The 15,246-nt window shown below is 39.1% G+C and overlaps 7 protein-coding genes across 7 annotated transcripts; 3 read left to right on the forward strand and 4 right to left on the reverse strand.

Moving 5' to 3' along the window:
* Window positions 1–249: 249 nt before the first annotated feature.
* GCK72_008284 (uncharacterized protein) lies at window positions 250–1,125 on the reverse strand (the record flags this gene model as incomplete). Its single annotated transcript, XM_053726747.1, has 1 exon — window positions 250–1,125. One exon carries the CDS (start codon window positions 1,123–1,125, stop codon window positions 250–252), a length of 876 nt encoding a protein of 291 aa, XP_053586324.1.
* GCK72_008285 (uncharacterized protein) lies at window positions 908–3,981 on the forward strand (the record flags this gene model as incomplete). Its single annotated transcript, XM_053726748.1, has 4 exons — window positions 908–1,018; window positions 2,040–2,279; window positions 3,241–3,393; window positions 3,886–3,981. The coding sequence occupies 4 exons, from the start codon at window positions 908–910 to the stop codon at window positions 3,979–3,981; spliced, it is 600 nt and encodes a 199-aa protein (XP_053586325.1).
* Window positions 3,982–4,378: 397 nt separating this feature from the next.
* On the forward strand, window positions 4,379–5,994 carry GCK72_008286 (uncharacterized protein; the record flags this gene model as incomplete). The annotated part of the gene is made up of 4 exons (XM_053726749.1): window positions 4,379–4,547; window positions 4,768–4,847; window positions 5,486–5,816; window positions 5,876–5,994. 4 exons carry the CDS (start codon window positions 4,379–4,381, stop codon window positions 5,992–5,994), a joined length of 699 nt encoding a protein of 232 aa, XP_053586326.1.
* A 296-nt stretch (window positions 5,995–6,290) lies between these two features.
* Window positions 6,291–8,488, reverse strand: GCK72_008287 (uncharacterized protein; the record flags this gene model as incomplete). The annotated part of the gene is made up of 2 exons (XM_003104947.2): window positions 6,291–7,221; window positions 8,400–8,488. The coding sequence occupies 2 exons, from the start codon at window positions 8,486–8,488 to the stop codon at window positions 6,291–6,293; spliced, it is 1,020 nt and encodes a 339-aa protein (XP_003104995.2).
* Window positions 8,489–8,829: 341 nt separating this feature from the next.
* On the reverse strand, window positions 8,830–9,838 carry GCK72_008288 (uncharacterized protein; the record flags this gene model as incomplete). Its single annotated transcript, XM_003104884.2, has 2 exons — window positions 8,830–9,703; window positions 9,750–9,838. The coding sequence occupies 2 exons, from the start codon at window positions 9,836–9,838 to the stop codon at window positions 8,830–8,832; spliced, it is 963 nt and encodes a 320-aa protein (XP_003104932.2).
* A 1,794-nt stretch (window positions 9,839–11,632) lies between these two features.
* On the reverse strand, window positions 11,633–12,316 carry GCK72_008289 (uncharacterized protein; the record flags this gene model as incomplete). The annotated part of the gene is made up of 4 exons (XM_003104950.1): window positions 11,633–11,725; window positions 11,772–11,928; window positions 11,977–12,068; window positions 12,155–12,316. 4 exons carry the CDS (start codon window positions 12,314–12,316, stop codon window positions 11,633–11,635), a joined length of 504 nt encoding a protein of 167 aa, XP_003104998.1.
* Window positions 12,317–13,855: 1,539 nt separating this feature from the next.
* GCK72_008290 (uncharacterized protein) lies at window positions 13,856–14,504 on the forward strand (the record flags this gene model as incomplete). Its single annotated transcript, XM_003104874.2, has 4 exons — window positions 13,856–14,011; window positions 14,065–14,156; window positions 14,206–14,362; window positions 14,409–14,504. 4 exons carry the CDS (start codon window positions 13,856–13,858, stop codon window positions 14,502–14,504), a joined length of 501 nt encoding a protein of 166 aa, XP_003104922.2.
* Window positions 14,505–15,246: the final 742 nt, after the last annotated feature.

Here is a 15,246-nt window from a genome sequence, read left to right on the forward strand (position 1 = left end):
GGTACGGATAGGAAAGAAATTTGAGAGAAATTCATGTACTTACACTCATTAAATCCTGTGAGCTCAATTGTAAAACAATATTGTAAAGGGAAAAATTTCAGATATTAATCAATTAGTGGTAGTAAATGAGACTTTGAAAGTTGAAAATAAGATCGTTGGACGAGAATGGAAGATAGAAGAATATTAAGGAGTTATTAAAGTATTAAGAATGAAGAGAATTCAAGAAGCTTCGGGACGCGACGTGGATCATCAGATGACGAACATCTCGAAGCGAGTTCCCTCTTCAATGGCCGTGAAGATGATGATCGCCTGTTCTCTGTCTCTTATGTCACTTTTTTTGATGATGCATCCTCCATTAATCACAATTTCCTCAGCAAATGCCGAATGGGGGAATCTGGTGATCGACTCCATTGGCATCATCTGATGTGGAAGCTTCCAAAGCACGGCGTCGGCATCGTGCTGAACTCCATTCCCAATCGTGATTGATAGATGATGGAGGTTGAGAATGTTTCCTGCTCTCCATTGCTTCAAGTATCGATTGATGGCCTTGCTATCAAAATTGACGCACCGAGCATCAAGAGATCCAACTTGCGATTCGGCGATTAGATCTCGTCTGATCGTCATTCCAGGCATCGAAGGACCTCCAACGATGATTGACGTGAAATTGTTCATCATTATCATCGCCATGGTGTCACTTTCCATGACGAGAGCTGAGTCGACGTTGATGTGTGGTGTGACGATCTTTGGGATGACCTCTTTTGCGTGTTTTCCGGTGCAAGTTGCGGTGAGAGTCATGGTTTTGATGGCGAGATCTTTGACCGATTTGCGTAGTCTCTCCACACCAAAGTCCTCTGATTCCCCTGTTAACTTCAATTCGTCGATTCCACCATGATTCAAAATGAAGGTCATGTGCTGGATCCAGTCTCTAATTGACATTTTGAAATTGGCGACCGTCGCCGTGGCTGCTTCGCCCCAATCCGCCGATCCCATCGTGACTCGTGAGACTTCATCTTCTTCGGTGTGGTGGAGCCCGATGACGATGGGCTCTTGATTCGATTCTTCTGGTGCGACCAACTCGAACTGGAAGGCCCGCTCAAGGAGAACATTGAGGGAACTTGTCGTCATCCCCACCGAACGAACGGCACTTCTCGCTCTTGTCGACAGCAGCGATAGCCATACTCTGCAATTTTTTGATCGTTTTGATGGTTTTTAGAGCATTTTTTGTTAGCTCTCAGCCAGTGTGTGTTCTCGAGAAAAAGTTTCTCGAGAATTTCTCGAGAAATTCTGCTAAACAAACTTTTGAAAACATTTTGAGTTTTTGAATTTTTTTTGGAAATTTTTGGAAATTTTTTGAAATTTTTTGAAAAAAGTATAGTTTTCGAATAAACATTTAAAATTGAATCGAAATGTGAATATGTATGAAAATTTAAGCATTTTTACTCTATTTTTTCGAAAAATTTCAAAAAAAATGGTGAAAATGGGTACCCGTTTTTGAATCCGGGGCGGGCCGGTCGGCCCGGACCCGGCCCGATTTTTGACAAGTATGAAAAATTGAAATCACACTCTAATTGGAACCTTCAAACAAATTATTTATATTTTTATGCTATAAACACTCAATTTCTCGAGAAATTCTCGAGAATTTCTCGAAAGTTTCTCGAGAATTTCTCGAGAACTTCTCGAGAAATTCCTCGAGAAATTTCTCGTTAATTTCTCGAGGATTTCTCGAGAAATTTCTCGAGAAATTTCTCGATTAATTTCTCGAAAAATTTCTCGAGGAATTTCTCGAGAAATTTCTCGATTAATTTCTCGAAAAATTTCTCGAGAATTTCTCGAGAAATTCCTCGAGAAATTTTTCGAGAAATTAATCGAGAAATTTCTCGAGAAATTTCTCGAGAAATCCTCGAGAAATTAACGAGAAATTTCTCGAGGAATTTCTCGAGAAGTTGAAGTATTTTTTCAGCGAAAAATGCATATTTCGACTAAAAAACAGCGATTTTTGTCTAAAAATTCCGATTTTTGATGATTTTTCCCATTTCCAGTACCTCCTCGACGACATCCGATGCGATTCTGGAGCCAAAGACGGCGCTGGTCTCCCACCGTACTCCTCTTGTCCAAACTCTGAGATCAAATCGATTTTTATCGATTATCGTGTCGAGAATGAGTCCGCCGGCAACTGGGGACGAACTCATATTCCGGAGCCGAAGAAGAAAGTGGAATTGACGGAAGAACAGGAGAAAGAGCAGGCGGAGAGGAAGAAGGAGAAGAAAATGAGACAGAAGGTGAGAAGACGCGTCAAAGGTGCGCCAGTCATAGAAAAAACGAACATTTTCTGATGATTCTGGAGTCAATCTCGTCGTTTCGATGATTAGAGGGCGTCCACGGCACGCCAGACTCCACAGAAATAGGCAAAAAGTGTCGATTAGAAAAGTCTGAGAAAGCGTCAAAGGCGCGCCAGGTATTCAAGCGTCACATTCAGACATACGGAATTACAAATAGAAAAATCCAGAAATAAGCGCCAAACGCGCGCCAGACTTCTGAAAATACTAGGATTCTGATTCACCTTTTCCAAAATTCCGAAACGCGTCAAAGGCGCGCCAGACTCGACATTTTGAAATGCATGCGGATATGGAGACTTACTAACACACAGACAGACATTGAAATCCAGAAAGCCTAGAAGAAACGCGTCAAAGGCGCACCAGACACGAAATTTTTTGAAAATTCTGAAACGCGTCAAAGGTGCGCCAGACTGAAGACATTTCAAGTTAAGATCATTGGCGAAAATGCGTCAAAGGCGCGCCAGTTCTTGTGTTAGCAAGATAGTAGACACCCGGATATACAGACAGGCATGCAGAAGATCCAACAACAAAAAAGCGCGTCCAAGGCACGCCAGACTCCGTAGAAATAGGCAGAAAGTGTAACTTTACAACAGTCTGAGAAAGCGTCAAAGGTGCGCCAGATATCCAAGCGGACATTTCAGACATCCAATCACAGACACAAACGGAAATGAAAATCCAGAAAAAAGCGTTAGAGGCGCGCCAGACAACTGAAAATACTAGTAATCTGACAACGACCTTCGACTCGAATTAACCTTTTTCATAATTTCGAAACGCGTCAAAGGCGCGCCAGACTCGGAGCAGTTCTGCCCTCCTAAATCATCAAAATACTGAAAAATACCAATAAATAAGTGATGATCTCCATGGTGATCCCCCTCTCCTTATCAAATATACCCATTTTTTCCAGGAAAAAGAGAAAACGAAAAAGGAAGAGGCCCGAAAAGAGGCAGAAGAAGCGGCGGAACGAGAGAAATATGTGAAAATAAGTGAAAGAGAGAAACGGGCGATGGCAGTCGACAGACGGCTTGCTGGACTTCCGCCAGTCATGAGGTGTCATCAGGTATCTATTGGGATTTTTATGGATTTCGAGTCGAAAAATTGCAGTTTTAGTGTAGAAAAGCTGATTTTTCCATTAAAAATGCATATTTTGGCTGAAAATCGTCGATTTTTGTTTTTGAAATTCAGATTTTTAGTAATTTTTCCATTAGAAAATGCATATTTTCGCTGAAAAACAGCGATTTTTGTTTGAGAAATACCGATTTTTGATAAGTTTTTATTTAAAAAATGCATATTTTGACGGAAAAACGGCGATTTTTCTTTAAAAAATTCCGATTTTTGATGATTTTTCCATTAGAAAATCCAAATTTCGGCTGAAAATCGTCGATTTTTGTTTTTTAAATTCTGATTTTAAGTAATTTTTCCGTTAAAAATGCATGTTTTGACTGAAAAACAGCGATTTTTGATGATTTTTTCATTAGAAATCGCATATTTTCACTGAAAAACAGCGATTTTTTTGTAAAATTTTTAAAAGAGATTTTTAATATTTTTTCAGTGCGGAACGCTCCTCCCACCCACTCCATTCCAATACTCCCATTTCAACTTCTGTACGACTTCGTGTGTCGCTGAACATCGAAAAGCCAATCCATAATTTATAATCATGTTTTTTTTTGCAATTTTTTGTTGTTTTCGTTTTCGTGATATCAATTTTATACGGTTTTTCTGTTTTTTTTGTGAAAAATATAAGATTTATCGTTTTTTATTACTTTTTTGTTTGATTTTATCGTTATTTTGACGATTTTTATATCTGAAAACCCATTTTTCAGCAGAAAAATTGCTTTTTTTAAGAAAAAAAATAGATTTTTGGAAAATAGTGCAAACGCGCCCCAGTAGACTGCTCTGTGTAGTCCACTCGGACAAGCAGGAAATTGAATTTTTTGCGATTTTTCAATCGTTTTCAGCTGAAATTTTCGGTTTTCCATCAGTTTTTAGCTTAAAACAACGTTTTAAAAGGTTTTTTTTTGCAGAAAATCCTCTTTCCACTCCCGATGAAACCCTCATTACGAGCGCTCTCCCAATTGGCACCGCGCCGCGTCGAACTCGCCAACTACGACGCGCAACAAGTCGAATATATGCGAGAAAAATGTATAAGTGTCGACGAGAATGATCGAATCATTGGGGCGATAAGCAAACGGGCGGCTCATTGCTCAGAGCAGTGTGAGTGTTTTTTTTAGGTTTTCGGCGGTTTTTTGGGTGTTCTGATGGGAAAATTGACAAATTCCGACCGGAAATTTACGGAAAACCGGTCACAATGTATTTTTTTCGCTGAAAATCGAATTTTTGGACATCCGGACACCACGGACACCCATACAGACATCTTTTTCGGGAAAACGCGTCAACGGCGCGCCAGACATAGAAACAATTTTCAATTTTTCAGTAATACTTCATCGCGCCTTCTCCGTCTTCTCGTTCACCGCCGACAACAAGTTATTGATGCAGAAACGAAGTGCTGAAAAGGTATAGGCTCCGCCCACTTCCAGGCCACGCCCACTTTTGCAAAATTGCCGCAGAAATCTAGTTTTTCCATGTTTTTTTTTTGTGTAAAAATAGCTGCGGCGCAGTTTCTAACCCACTCATGCACTCTATGTGCGATAGTGAATTTGCCAGGCTCCGCCTTTCTTTAGGCCGCGCCCACTTTTGCAAAATTGCCGCACGATTCGAGTTTGGAGTCATTTTTTTGCTTTAAAAAAGCTGCCGCGCAGTTTCTAATTTACAAATCTAGCATAAACGACTCCGCCTACTTTTAGGCCACGCCCACTTTTGCAAAATTGCCACACAAAGCGGTTTTTGAGTTTTGCTTTGCGATTCTCTGCCAAAATAAGCTGCGGCACAGTTTTTAATCTAAAAATTTAACATCAATAGCTCCGCCCATTTTTAGGCCACGCCCACTTTTGCAATTTTGCCGCAAGAATCAAGTTTGAGTAAATTTTCCAACAAAAAAAGCTGCGTTGCGGTTTCTAGACCACTTATGCACAATAGCTCCGACCACTTCTAGGCCACGCCCACTTTTGCAATATTGCCGCACGATTAAATTTTTTAGTCAAAAATGTTAGTGAAGCACGAATTTTCCAGAAAATTCTGCCAGTTTTTTGCAGATAACGTTCCCAAACCTGTGGACGAACACATGCTGCAGTCATCCCCTCCACACACGACAAGAAATGGACGGTGTCATCGGAGCGAAGAGAGCGGCGATCCGAAAATTGGAGCACGAATTGGGAATCACCGGAATCGCGACGTCACAATTCCAGATGTCCGGACGATACATCTATCAGGCGGAGATGGAAAATGCTCCGTGGGGAGAGCACGAACTGGATTATGCTCTGATTTTGAGAGGTGTTGGAAGAGATCGGTGTCAGATAAATGAGAATGAGGTGGCAGAGGTACGAGAGATCGGATTGGATGAGCTGAAATTGTGGATGAAAAGAGGTGGGTGGAAGAGGAAAATCCTAGTCCAAAGGTCATGCAAATTTTCTTTCGAATTTCAGAACCCGAATCGTTCACCCCTTGGCTCAAACTGTTCTCCCTGACGAAGACGTTCGAGAAGTGGTGGTCAAAGAATGCGGATAAGACGACAGAAGATAATAATATCTATAAATTACACTAATTGCTTATCTAGGGTGCTAACCAGTGTCTATTCTTGTGTGTCTTCTAGGTACGGATAGGAAAGAAATTTGAGAGAAATTCATGTACTTACACTCATTAAATCCTGTGAGCTCAATTGTAAAACAATATTGTAAAGGGAAAAATTTCAGATATTAATCAATTAGTGGTAGTAAATGAGACTTTGAAAGTTGAAAATAAGATCGTTGGACGAGAATGGAAGATAGAAGAATATTAAGGAGTTATTAAAGTATTAAGAATGAAGAGAATTCAAGAAGCTTCGGGACGCGACGTGGATCATCAGATGACGAACATCTCGAAGCGAGTTCCCTCTTCAATGGCCGTGAAGATGATGATCGCCTGTTCTCTGTCTCTTATGTCACTTTTTTTGATGATGCATCCTCCATTAATCACAATTTCCTCAGCAAATGCCGAATGGGGGAATCTGGTGATCGACTCCATTGGCATCATCTGATGTGGAAGCTTCCAAAGCACGGCGTCGGCATCGTGCTGAACTCCATTCCCAATCGTGATTGATAGATGATGGAGGTTGAGAATGTTTCCTGCTCTCCATTGCTTCAAGTATCGATTGATGGCCTTGCTATCAAAATTGACGCACCGAGCATCAAGAGATCCAACTTGCGATTCGGCGATTAGATCTCGTCTGATCGTCATTCCAGGCATCGAAGGACCTCCAACGATGATTGACGTGAAATTGTTCATCATTATCATCGCCATGGTGTCACTTTCCATGACGAGAGCTGAGTCGACGTTGATGTGTGGTGTGACGATCTTTGGGATGACCTCTTTTGCGTGTTTTCCGGTGCAAGTTGCGGTGAGAGTCATGGTTTTGATGGCGAGATCTTTGACCGATTTGCGTAGTCTCTCCACACCAAAGTCCTCTGATTCCCCTGTTAACTTCAATTCGTCGATTCCACCATGATTCAAAATGAAGGTCATGTGCTGGATCCAGTCTCTAATTGACATTTTGAAATTGGCGACCGTCGCCGTGGCTGCTTCGCCCCAATCCGCCAATTCCATCGTGACTCGAGAGACTTCATCTTCTTCGGTGTGGTGGAGCCCGATGACGATGGGCTCTTGATTCGATTCTTCTGGTGCGACCAACTCGAACTGGAAGGCCCGCTCAAGGAGAACATTGAGGGAACTTGTCGTCATCCCCACCGAACGAACGGCACTTCTCGCTCTTGTCGACAGCAGCGATAGCCATACTCTGCAATTTTTTGATCGTTTTGATGGTTTTTAGAGCATTTTTTGTTAGCTCTCAGCCAGTGTGTGTTCTCGAGAAAAAGTTTCTCGAGAATTTCTCGAGAAATTCTGCTAAACAAACTTTTTGAAAACATTTTGAGTTTTTGAATTTTTTTTGGAAATTTTTGGAAATTTTTTGAAATTTTTTGAAAAAAGTATAGTTTTCGAATAAACATTTAAAATTGAATCGAAATGTGAATATGTATGAAAATTTAAGCATTTTTACTCTATTTTTTCGAAAAATTTCAAAAAAAATGGTGAAAATGGGTACCCGTTTTTGAATCCGGGGCGGGCCGGTCGGCCCGGACCCGGCCCGATTTTTGACAAGTATGAAAAATTGAAATCACACTCTAATTGGAACCTTCAAACAAATTATTTATATTTTTATGCTATAAACACTCAATTTCTCGAGAAATTCTCGAGAATTTCTCGAAAGTTTCTCGAGAATTTCTCGAGAACTTCTCGAGAAATTCCTCGAGAAATTTCTCGTTAATTTCTCGAGGATTTCTCGAGAAATTTCTCGAGAAATTTCTCGATTAATTTCTCGAAAAATTTCTCGAGGAATTTCTCGAGAAATTCTCGAGAAATTTTTCGAGAAATTAATCGAGAAATTTCTCGAGATCGCCTCGAGAAAACACACTGCTCTCAGCACAGTTCTTCCAACTGCGCTCCACCGAAATCCCCTCGAAAAATGTCTCTTTTTCTCTGCGTCTCTCAATTTCGCACACAATTTTCTTCGGTTTCGTTAGAGCGCGGTTGTAAGGATTGTGTCGTGATAATAAACTAATAGTTATCCGAGTGGCCTAGTGAAGTCTAGTGTATAGAGAGTTGGGCGAGTACCCGGATATCGAAGCTTCCCTTTCTGTGCATTGTTTTTGGTGTTATTCTGGACCGAAATGTTATCTCTATTCGCATTCAAATATTATTTTCAAGGAGGTGCGCCGCGCTCATGAGAGGGGGAGCGACACTATTGTGACTGTCATGCGGCCTCTCCCTTTCCATCTGTCTCCATGGCTAAGTGGTTAGTGGGGAGGACTAGCGATCTATAGACGAAAGTTCGATTCCATGCAAAGCACACCTTTTTTTTCATAACTTTTATTTGATTTCAAATCGATTTTTTTCAAACTGAATCAGAAAACTCACTGAGAAGCCGGTTCCATTTGTCCGATGATTGAGGTGATGACGGTATCCGGGAGGGAGAGAAGAGGGAGAGCTGCGTTTCCTAGCTCCATTATTTTAGTAGAGTTTAGTAGAAATTAGTGAGGAATATGGAGAAGGAGTGAGAATTTTTGAGCGAACTCTAATCAAACTATTGATTTTCAATATCCCGCGCCGCTCCCATTGGGATCCCGCTTCTTGAAAAAAAGACATTTAAGATGTTACTGTAAAAGAATCTAGCACATTTTTCGAACTTTATTTTTTTGGAAAAAATCTGTCAGAATAATTTTGATAGTGTCCTCGAGGGTTTATTGGAGTACTGTATAGCTGAAGTGTTGTATTGAAAATGCGAGGGCACGGTAGCGGTATATTTATTAAAACAACAAGATTGAAAAAAATGCAGAAAAATGATAAATTAAATCCAAACAAAAAAATCAAAGTTCTCCTGATCATAGCTCCAAACGGTGGCAACTGTTCCGTCTTTCCTGCGAATGTCATATCCACCATCCACGTGTATAGTACAATCGAGACCCTTGAAAGACCTTCGATAAGTTTCTGGTATCTCCTGATGTCGTATCCCCTTCAATACCACACTCAAATTTATTTCGCTGAGAGACTTTGGACACCATAGTTCCAGGTGTTTCAGTCTTGGATTGGATCCATTAATCCAATGTTTAATGAATCGATTCAACACTTTCTCATTAATTTTTGGGGTAATGATTTTAATAAATTCACTGTTTGTGATCAGAAGGCAATCCAATGGTATATTGTTCCATCTCAATTCAATTGCTTCCAAACTTTGAATCAGAAACTCATGAAACATTCCCTTGTCGTTTCCAAACGGGATATGATCAAGAAAGAGTCCCTTCTCTGGTTTAAACGTTTTCAGAATGTTCCATGTCTCAATATCAGTCAAGTCACGAGAAATGTATAAACCCGAAAAACTCTTGATGCATCTTCGGAATCCTTCCATATCTGGTAGTAGCCTTCTGATAGAAACTGTCACAATGTTCGGTTGATGATATATTTCAAAGATATGACTCAAGGAATCTTCTAATCGATATTCTGGTTTGTGAAATGTAAAACCTTCCCTAGTGTCCCTCAAACGATGAACTTTTGATTCACCATTTTCTGGACAGTCTTCAAAAGTACAAATCAAATTATCATATGACGGAAAATCGATACGTACGAATATCGTTTCTTCTATTTGAATCATAACTTCAGTACATTTCAGATCAATCGATATCACCAGGCTTTTAGTGCGATTCGAGACATAGGATAGAGCAAGTCTGAAAATAAAAGTTAAAATCAGCTTACTGACTTTTAGAAACTTACCTATCGATGTTTTCCATATATCGAGCGACATGTCGAAAAAGGAGGCTGGGTAGACGGAGGAGAGGAAACGGAGAGTCACCAACCGTCATTACGGCTGAAGGGGTGAATGAAGAGGAGGTCTCGTAGAAAGGGGGACGGATACCCGATGTTTCCCAGAAGCCACTGCAGAGCTGCGTCAAATGCGCTCTGTCGCACTACGGTCGTTGATCACCTAGCCAGCAGAGTTGTTCGGAATGCGATTTTTCAGTTTCCGGAATCCGGAACCGGAATGAGATTTTAGATTTTCCGGAATACGGAATCCGGAACCGGAATGACGAAAAAACCCGGAATTCCGGAATCCGGAATGATTTGATAAATTTGCAAGGCCAAGTCATTTTTCCGAGAGTTTTTAATGATATATAAAGTTTAAAACTACTTTTGAGGTTCAAAACCGAAAAAGAAGTAATGCAGTTGTTTTTAAAACTCAAAAGTTTTTTAAAATTTCAACTTCAGGATTCCGGAATTTTTTTTTTACCGGAATCCGGAACTGGAATGAAAGTGTTAATTTTCCGGAACCGGAATGTCAAAAAACCCGGGATTCCGGAATCCGGAGTTTCCGGAATCCGGATTCCGGACAACTCTGCTAGCCAGGAATGCCATTGATTTGAATTTGGACTTCGCGGGGGTTTGACGGCGCGCTGCGGTCGCGTCGCGTGTAATCTGCATTCTTTCGAAACCTGTGCATTTGCACATTATATTCAAGAAAGATACACTTGATCTGCATTATATTTGCACTGCACCTAATACCTACTGTAACCCTTTCAGTGGAGCGCGTTATTTACCGCTATCTTTTTAGTCAGAGTTGTACGGAATGCCATTTTTCAGTTTCCGGAATCCGGAACCGGAATGAGATTTTACATTTTCCGGAATACGGAATCCGGAATGACATTTTTCGATTTCTGGAATCCGGAATCCGGAACCGGAATGAGATTTTACATTTTCTGGAATTCGGAATCCGTAACCGGAATCAAATTTTTGAAATCCGGAATCCGGAACCGGAATGTCAAAAAAACCCGGAATTCCGGAATCCGGATTCCGGACAACTCTGCTGTTTAACCAGAGCGGAACTTTGGAGCGTCGTACTGACCTTATCCAAACCTCATCGATTCGGCTAACAATACATCTGCAAGATTTGTTCTACTAATTGTTGGACCTACTCTCCGCCGACTACCCGTCATTCACGTCTTTTGCAGTCATGGAGGACGGTGACCGTCCCCCCTTCCCTCTTCTTCGTCTCCCGACGACCCTCTCCAACTTGTTGTCATACTAATGAGAAGATTTGATCAGTGAGTTTTTCCCTATCTGCCCTTCAGTTACAAGTTGAGATCGAACGGCTGTTGACTTTCGTTCTTGGCGTTATAACGGAGCATCGTTGCGAAACGCTTATATACTTAAAACAGCAGAGACTTTGCTCCGTTTTCCCGGCAAGAACAGTTAACCGCCGCTCGATCTCAACTTGAAACTGAGTATCCCTACGCACCCAAATGACCCAAGGGATTGCTGACGCTTTAGCTGTGCAAATTCTTACTGTAGCTGTAAAAGCGCTTAGCAAAAACGTTTTCATACAGTATACAAAAATTACTAAATCAGCCGTTTTTTTTTCGGAAGACGAAAAAAAAAACCGAAAATTTTCTTTGACATGGTACCAATTGTTGGAGAAGAACGGATTGAAATTGATCATCAGAGCAACTGCAATTACTCCAGGGGTGAACATATTTATTCAGGGATACAAGAAAAACCATGATGGACATGTTTTGACACACAAGTAAAATTGACGGAGATACCGAACTGCATCAAAAAAAAAATAGTAGAAATGGCAAAAAAAGTATTGAAGAACAATGAAATCAACGACAACCAATTTCGATTTCAGATAACAACTTCAAAGCGCTACATAAAATTGCAGCAGATGCAACACAAAGCCATGTGGAATAATTCAACTGAAAATATATTTGAAATGAACTGAAAGCAATATTCAATACTTACTGTATATGTTTGTATAATGTTATTGAATGTGGATGCATTGACACCAATTAAAATAACAGCAGTAATTGTATTACCAATTATAAATACTGCAGTCAATGCAAGACTGTAAATGTATTTTCGAATTCTACGTGAATAGCCTGATTGATGAACTCTATAGCTGAAAATGTATTTGTAAAGGAGACATGCAAAACGGAGGATCACTTACCAAACCATTGAAAAATTGAGAGCCATGAGAATGTAAAGAGCAAATGAAGTGAACATTAGGATACTTGCTGCATTGAACCATCCTGGGTTTTCCTGAAATTTCAAAAAACATAAAGAAGATATGTTGACTCTCTAATAAAACTTCAAACTTTATTTGATTAATGAAAAAAAAAACCTACAGTGTAATAGGGAACAATCCCTATGGAAACCCTATACGTATCATTTCCATAGGAGGCTGAAGCGACAATCCAAGCCGGTGTAAATACACCGGCACCATTTAAAACCAAACCGAAAACAATAACAATGCCAGTTGGTAGAAGTGAAATTTTTGAATCAACCATTTCACCTGAATTGAAGGAGAGTGGTCTTTTAAATGATCTTTTATTAAATTGACTTATCAGTTCAAGTATTCTACTGACTCCGGGTAAATTTTAAGTGACAACGATAATTTTGCATGAAACGATGTTATCTGAAAACAATAAAATAATTAGTCATTTGATACACTTCCACATATGATGACGTACGCAATTTAGATTATTAATTTTGGAAGATGATTACAAATATTAAAGGATATCTTTACTGTTGTGTGTTTACCAGGCTTTTTTTTCAAATTAAAATTCAAGCCAATTTGAAACCTGAATTGGCCCAAATTAGGACCTGATTTGATGTCTTTTAGATTTCATTTTCACTCCGAATGTTCATCCGATCTTATACCAAATTTGATGCTGAGCAGTTTGCATGTGCAAATGACGATGTGAAGACTCCAATTGCATTGAATACGGAAGCAGAAACTATCAGGATTCTAAGAACTTCTGATGAGTCATAACACTTTTTGTGCATTTTCTTATCAGAAACAAGTTTCTCGTCTTTAGTTTGTCGTCTTTAACGTCATTTCTGTTAATAATAATCCAAATGTGTGTCAGCTAGAATCAACTGATAAGAATTAGTATCAAAAGTTCAGTTAGGAGATTCAACAGTTTACATTTTCGATTCTTAAGTAAGACATTCGAATACTGTAGCCACACGAAACCGACAGTAATCTAGTGGCTGAGAAGTAAGCACTTGTTTTTAACGTTTCTTTATCAAAAATAACAATAGAAATGACAAATAAAGAACATTGGAGATCAATGACAATCCTTGGTTGCACTGTGAAATGATAATTCCAACGTGGCAACGAAAATTGCAGCAGATGCAACACAAAACCATGCGGAGTAACCCAACTGAAAATATATTTGAACTGAAAGCAATTTACAATACTTACTGTAAATTGTATGTGGTTTCATTGACACCAATTAGAATAACAGCAGTAATTGTAAGACCAATTATAAATACTGCAGTCAATAAAAGATTGTAAAAGTGTTTAGTCACATTCACAGTGAAATGAAATTACCTACAATTACTTTGAACATTTATTTCGAAATGTGTTTGTTCGAAGGTTAGAACATTCAGTGCTATCATGTTATCAGTGTTTCAGGCTCAGAAGACAGAGAGAGATTAGGGAATTTTGAAAAAAGAAAAAGACGGGCAACATGAATAGAACAATTTCTGATCTTTTGGTTCAACTTTAAACTAAATCGGTTCAGTAGGGAGGGCGGTAGGATTGACGAAATACAAACAAACACACAAAACCTGGCGTTTGTTAATAGTAAAGATACCCTTCACCATTGATAATCATCTTCCAAAATAAAAAATTACAATTGTGTACGTCATGATATGTAGAAATGCATAAATGACTAATAATATTGCAAAATTATTGGTTTCAGATTAAAATTAACACGAGAAGTGACATCACATTCGAAAAACGCGATACTCAGTTGAACTGATAAGTCAAATGAATAAAAGCCCATATTCCACTCGTATTCTCACTCACTTCAGGTGAAATGGCTGATCAAAAGATTTCAATTCTTGGTGTTACCATTGCGATCAGTTTTATTTTAAATGGAGTTGGAGTATTTACACCGGCTTGGATTGTCGATACAGCCTCCGTTAGAGGTTATTCGATAAGTGCTTCCATAGGAATTGTTCCCTATTACACTGTAGGTTTTTTTTTCATTAATTAAAAATAGTGTCTTAATTTTTGAAATTTCAGGAAAACCCAGGGTGGTTCCAAGCAGCAAGTATCCTAATGTTCACTTCATTTGCTCTTTTCATTATCATGGCTCTCAATTTTTTAATTATTTTGTAAGTAGTATTTCCGTTTAGCATGTCTCCTTTACAAATGCATTTTCAGCCATAGAGTTCATCAATCAGGCTATTCATGTGGAATGCGAAAACGGTTTCACAGTCTTGCATTGGCTGCAGTATTTATAATTGGTAATACAATTACTGCTGTTATTCTAATTGGTGTCAATGAAACCACATTCAATGATGGTCTACAGAAATTTACAGTAAGTATTAAATATTGATTTGAGTTAATTTCAAATATATTTCTAGTTGGGTTATTCCGCATGGCTTTGTGTTGCATCTGCTGCAATTTCAGTTGGCACTTTGGGATTATCACTTCACATTGCAACCAAGGATTGTCACTGATTTCCATTGTTCTTTACTTGCCATTTCTGTCATTTTTACTGTTATTGTTGATATGAAACACTTATTTCATGAACAAGTTCTTACTTCTCAACCACTAGATTACTGTAGGTTTACTGTGGCATCAGTATCTAAACATTGAGTGAAGTCTTCTTTTTCTTCCTGGCCACAAAACTACGAGCGAGTTGGGTGTGAATACACCCAACTCAAAAATACTCAAAAATAGTGACAAATTAAATTAAAGCTGTAATCGTGGCGAAACCCACTGACAAAATTGAGCCATGCGCCTTTAATGTAGATTTACGAGAGGGGTACTGTAATTAATTCTTGAGTTATCGGTGTTTTCCACTGAAAACTCATTTTTCGGTCTCAATTTTACATCTTATCCAGTGTGTGCTTTCGAAATTTATTTTCGAAAAATTCAGAGTTCGAAAATCTTTCAAAAGGAACCGAAAGGTGCCTAAAAACCTCTTTTTATAAAAAAAAACAATTTTAAAATTCTTCTGTCTCCCGCCAATTTGAAGAGACGCTGACAGATGTCCAATAGAGCGCGCTTGCATTACCGAGGGCGGGACTCGAAAATTGCTCACTTTAACTTGTATTTGGCTCGAGTTTTCAGTTTCTTGGCTGAATTTTTTGGTTTTTCAGGGTTTCTGGACATGAAAATATAAAATTCCTTATTTTTTAGCCCTAAAAGTCGTGGAAAATTGTGATTTTGGGGGTTGAAAATATATGTTTTTAATTA

The sequence above is a fragment of the Caenorhabditis remanei genome, chromosome III, assembly GCF_010183535.1.
Source record: "Caenorhabditis remanei strain PX506 chromosome III, whole genome shotgun sequence".
NCBI classification, from domain to species: domain Eukaryota; kingdom Metazoa; phylum Nematoda; class Chromadorea; order Rhabditida; family Rhabditidae; genus Caenorhabditis; species Caenorhabditis remanei.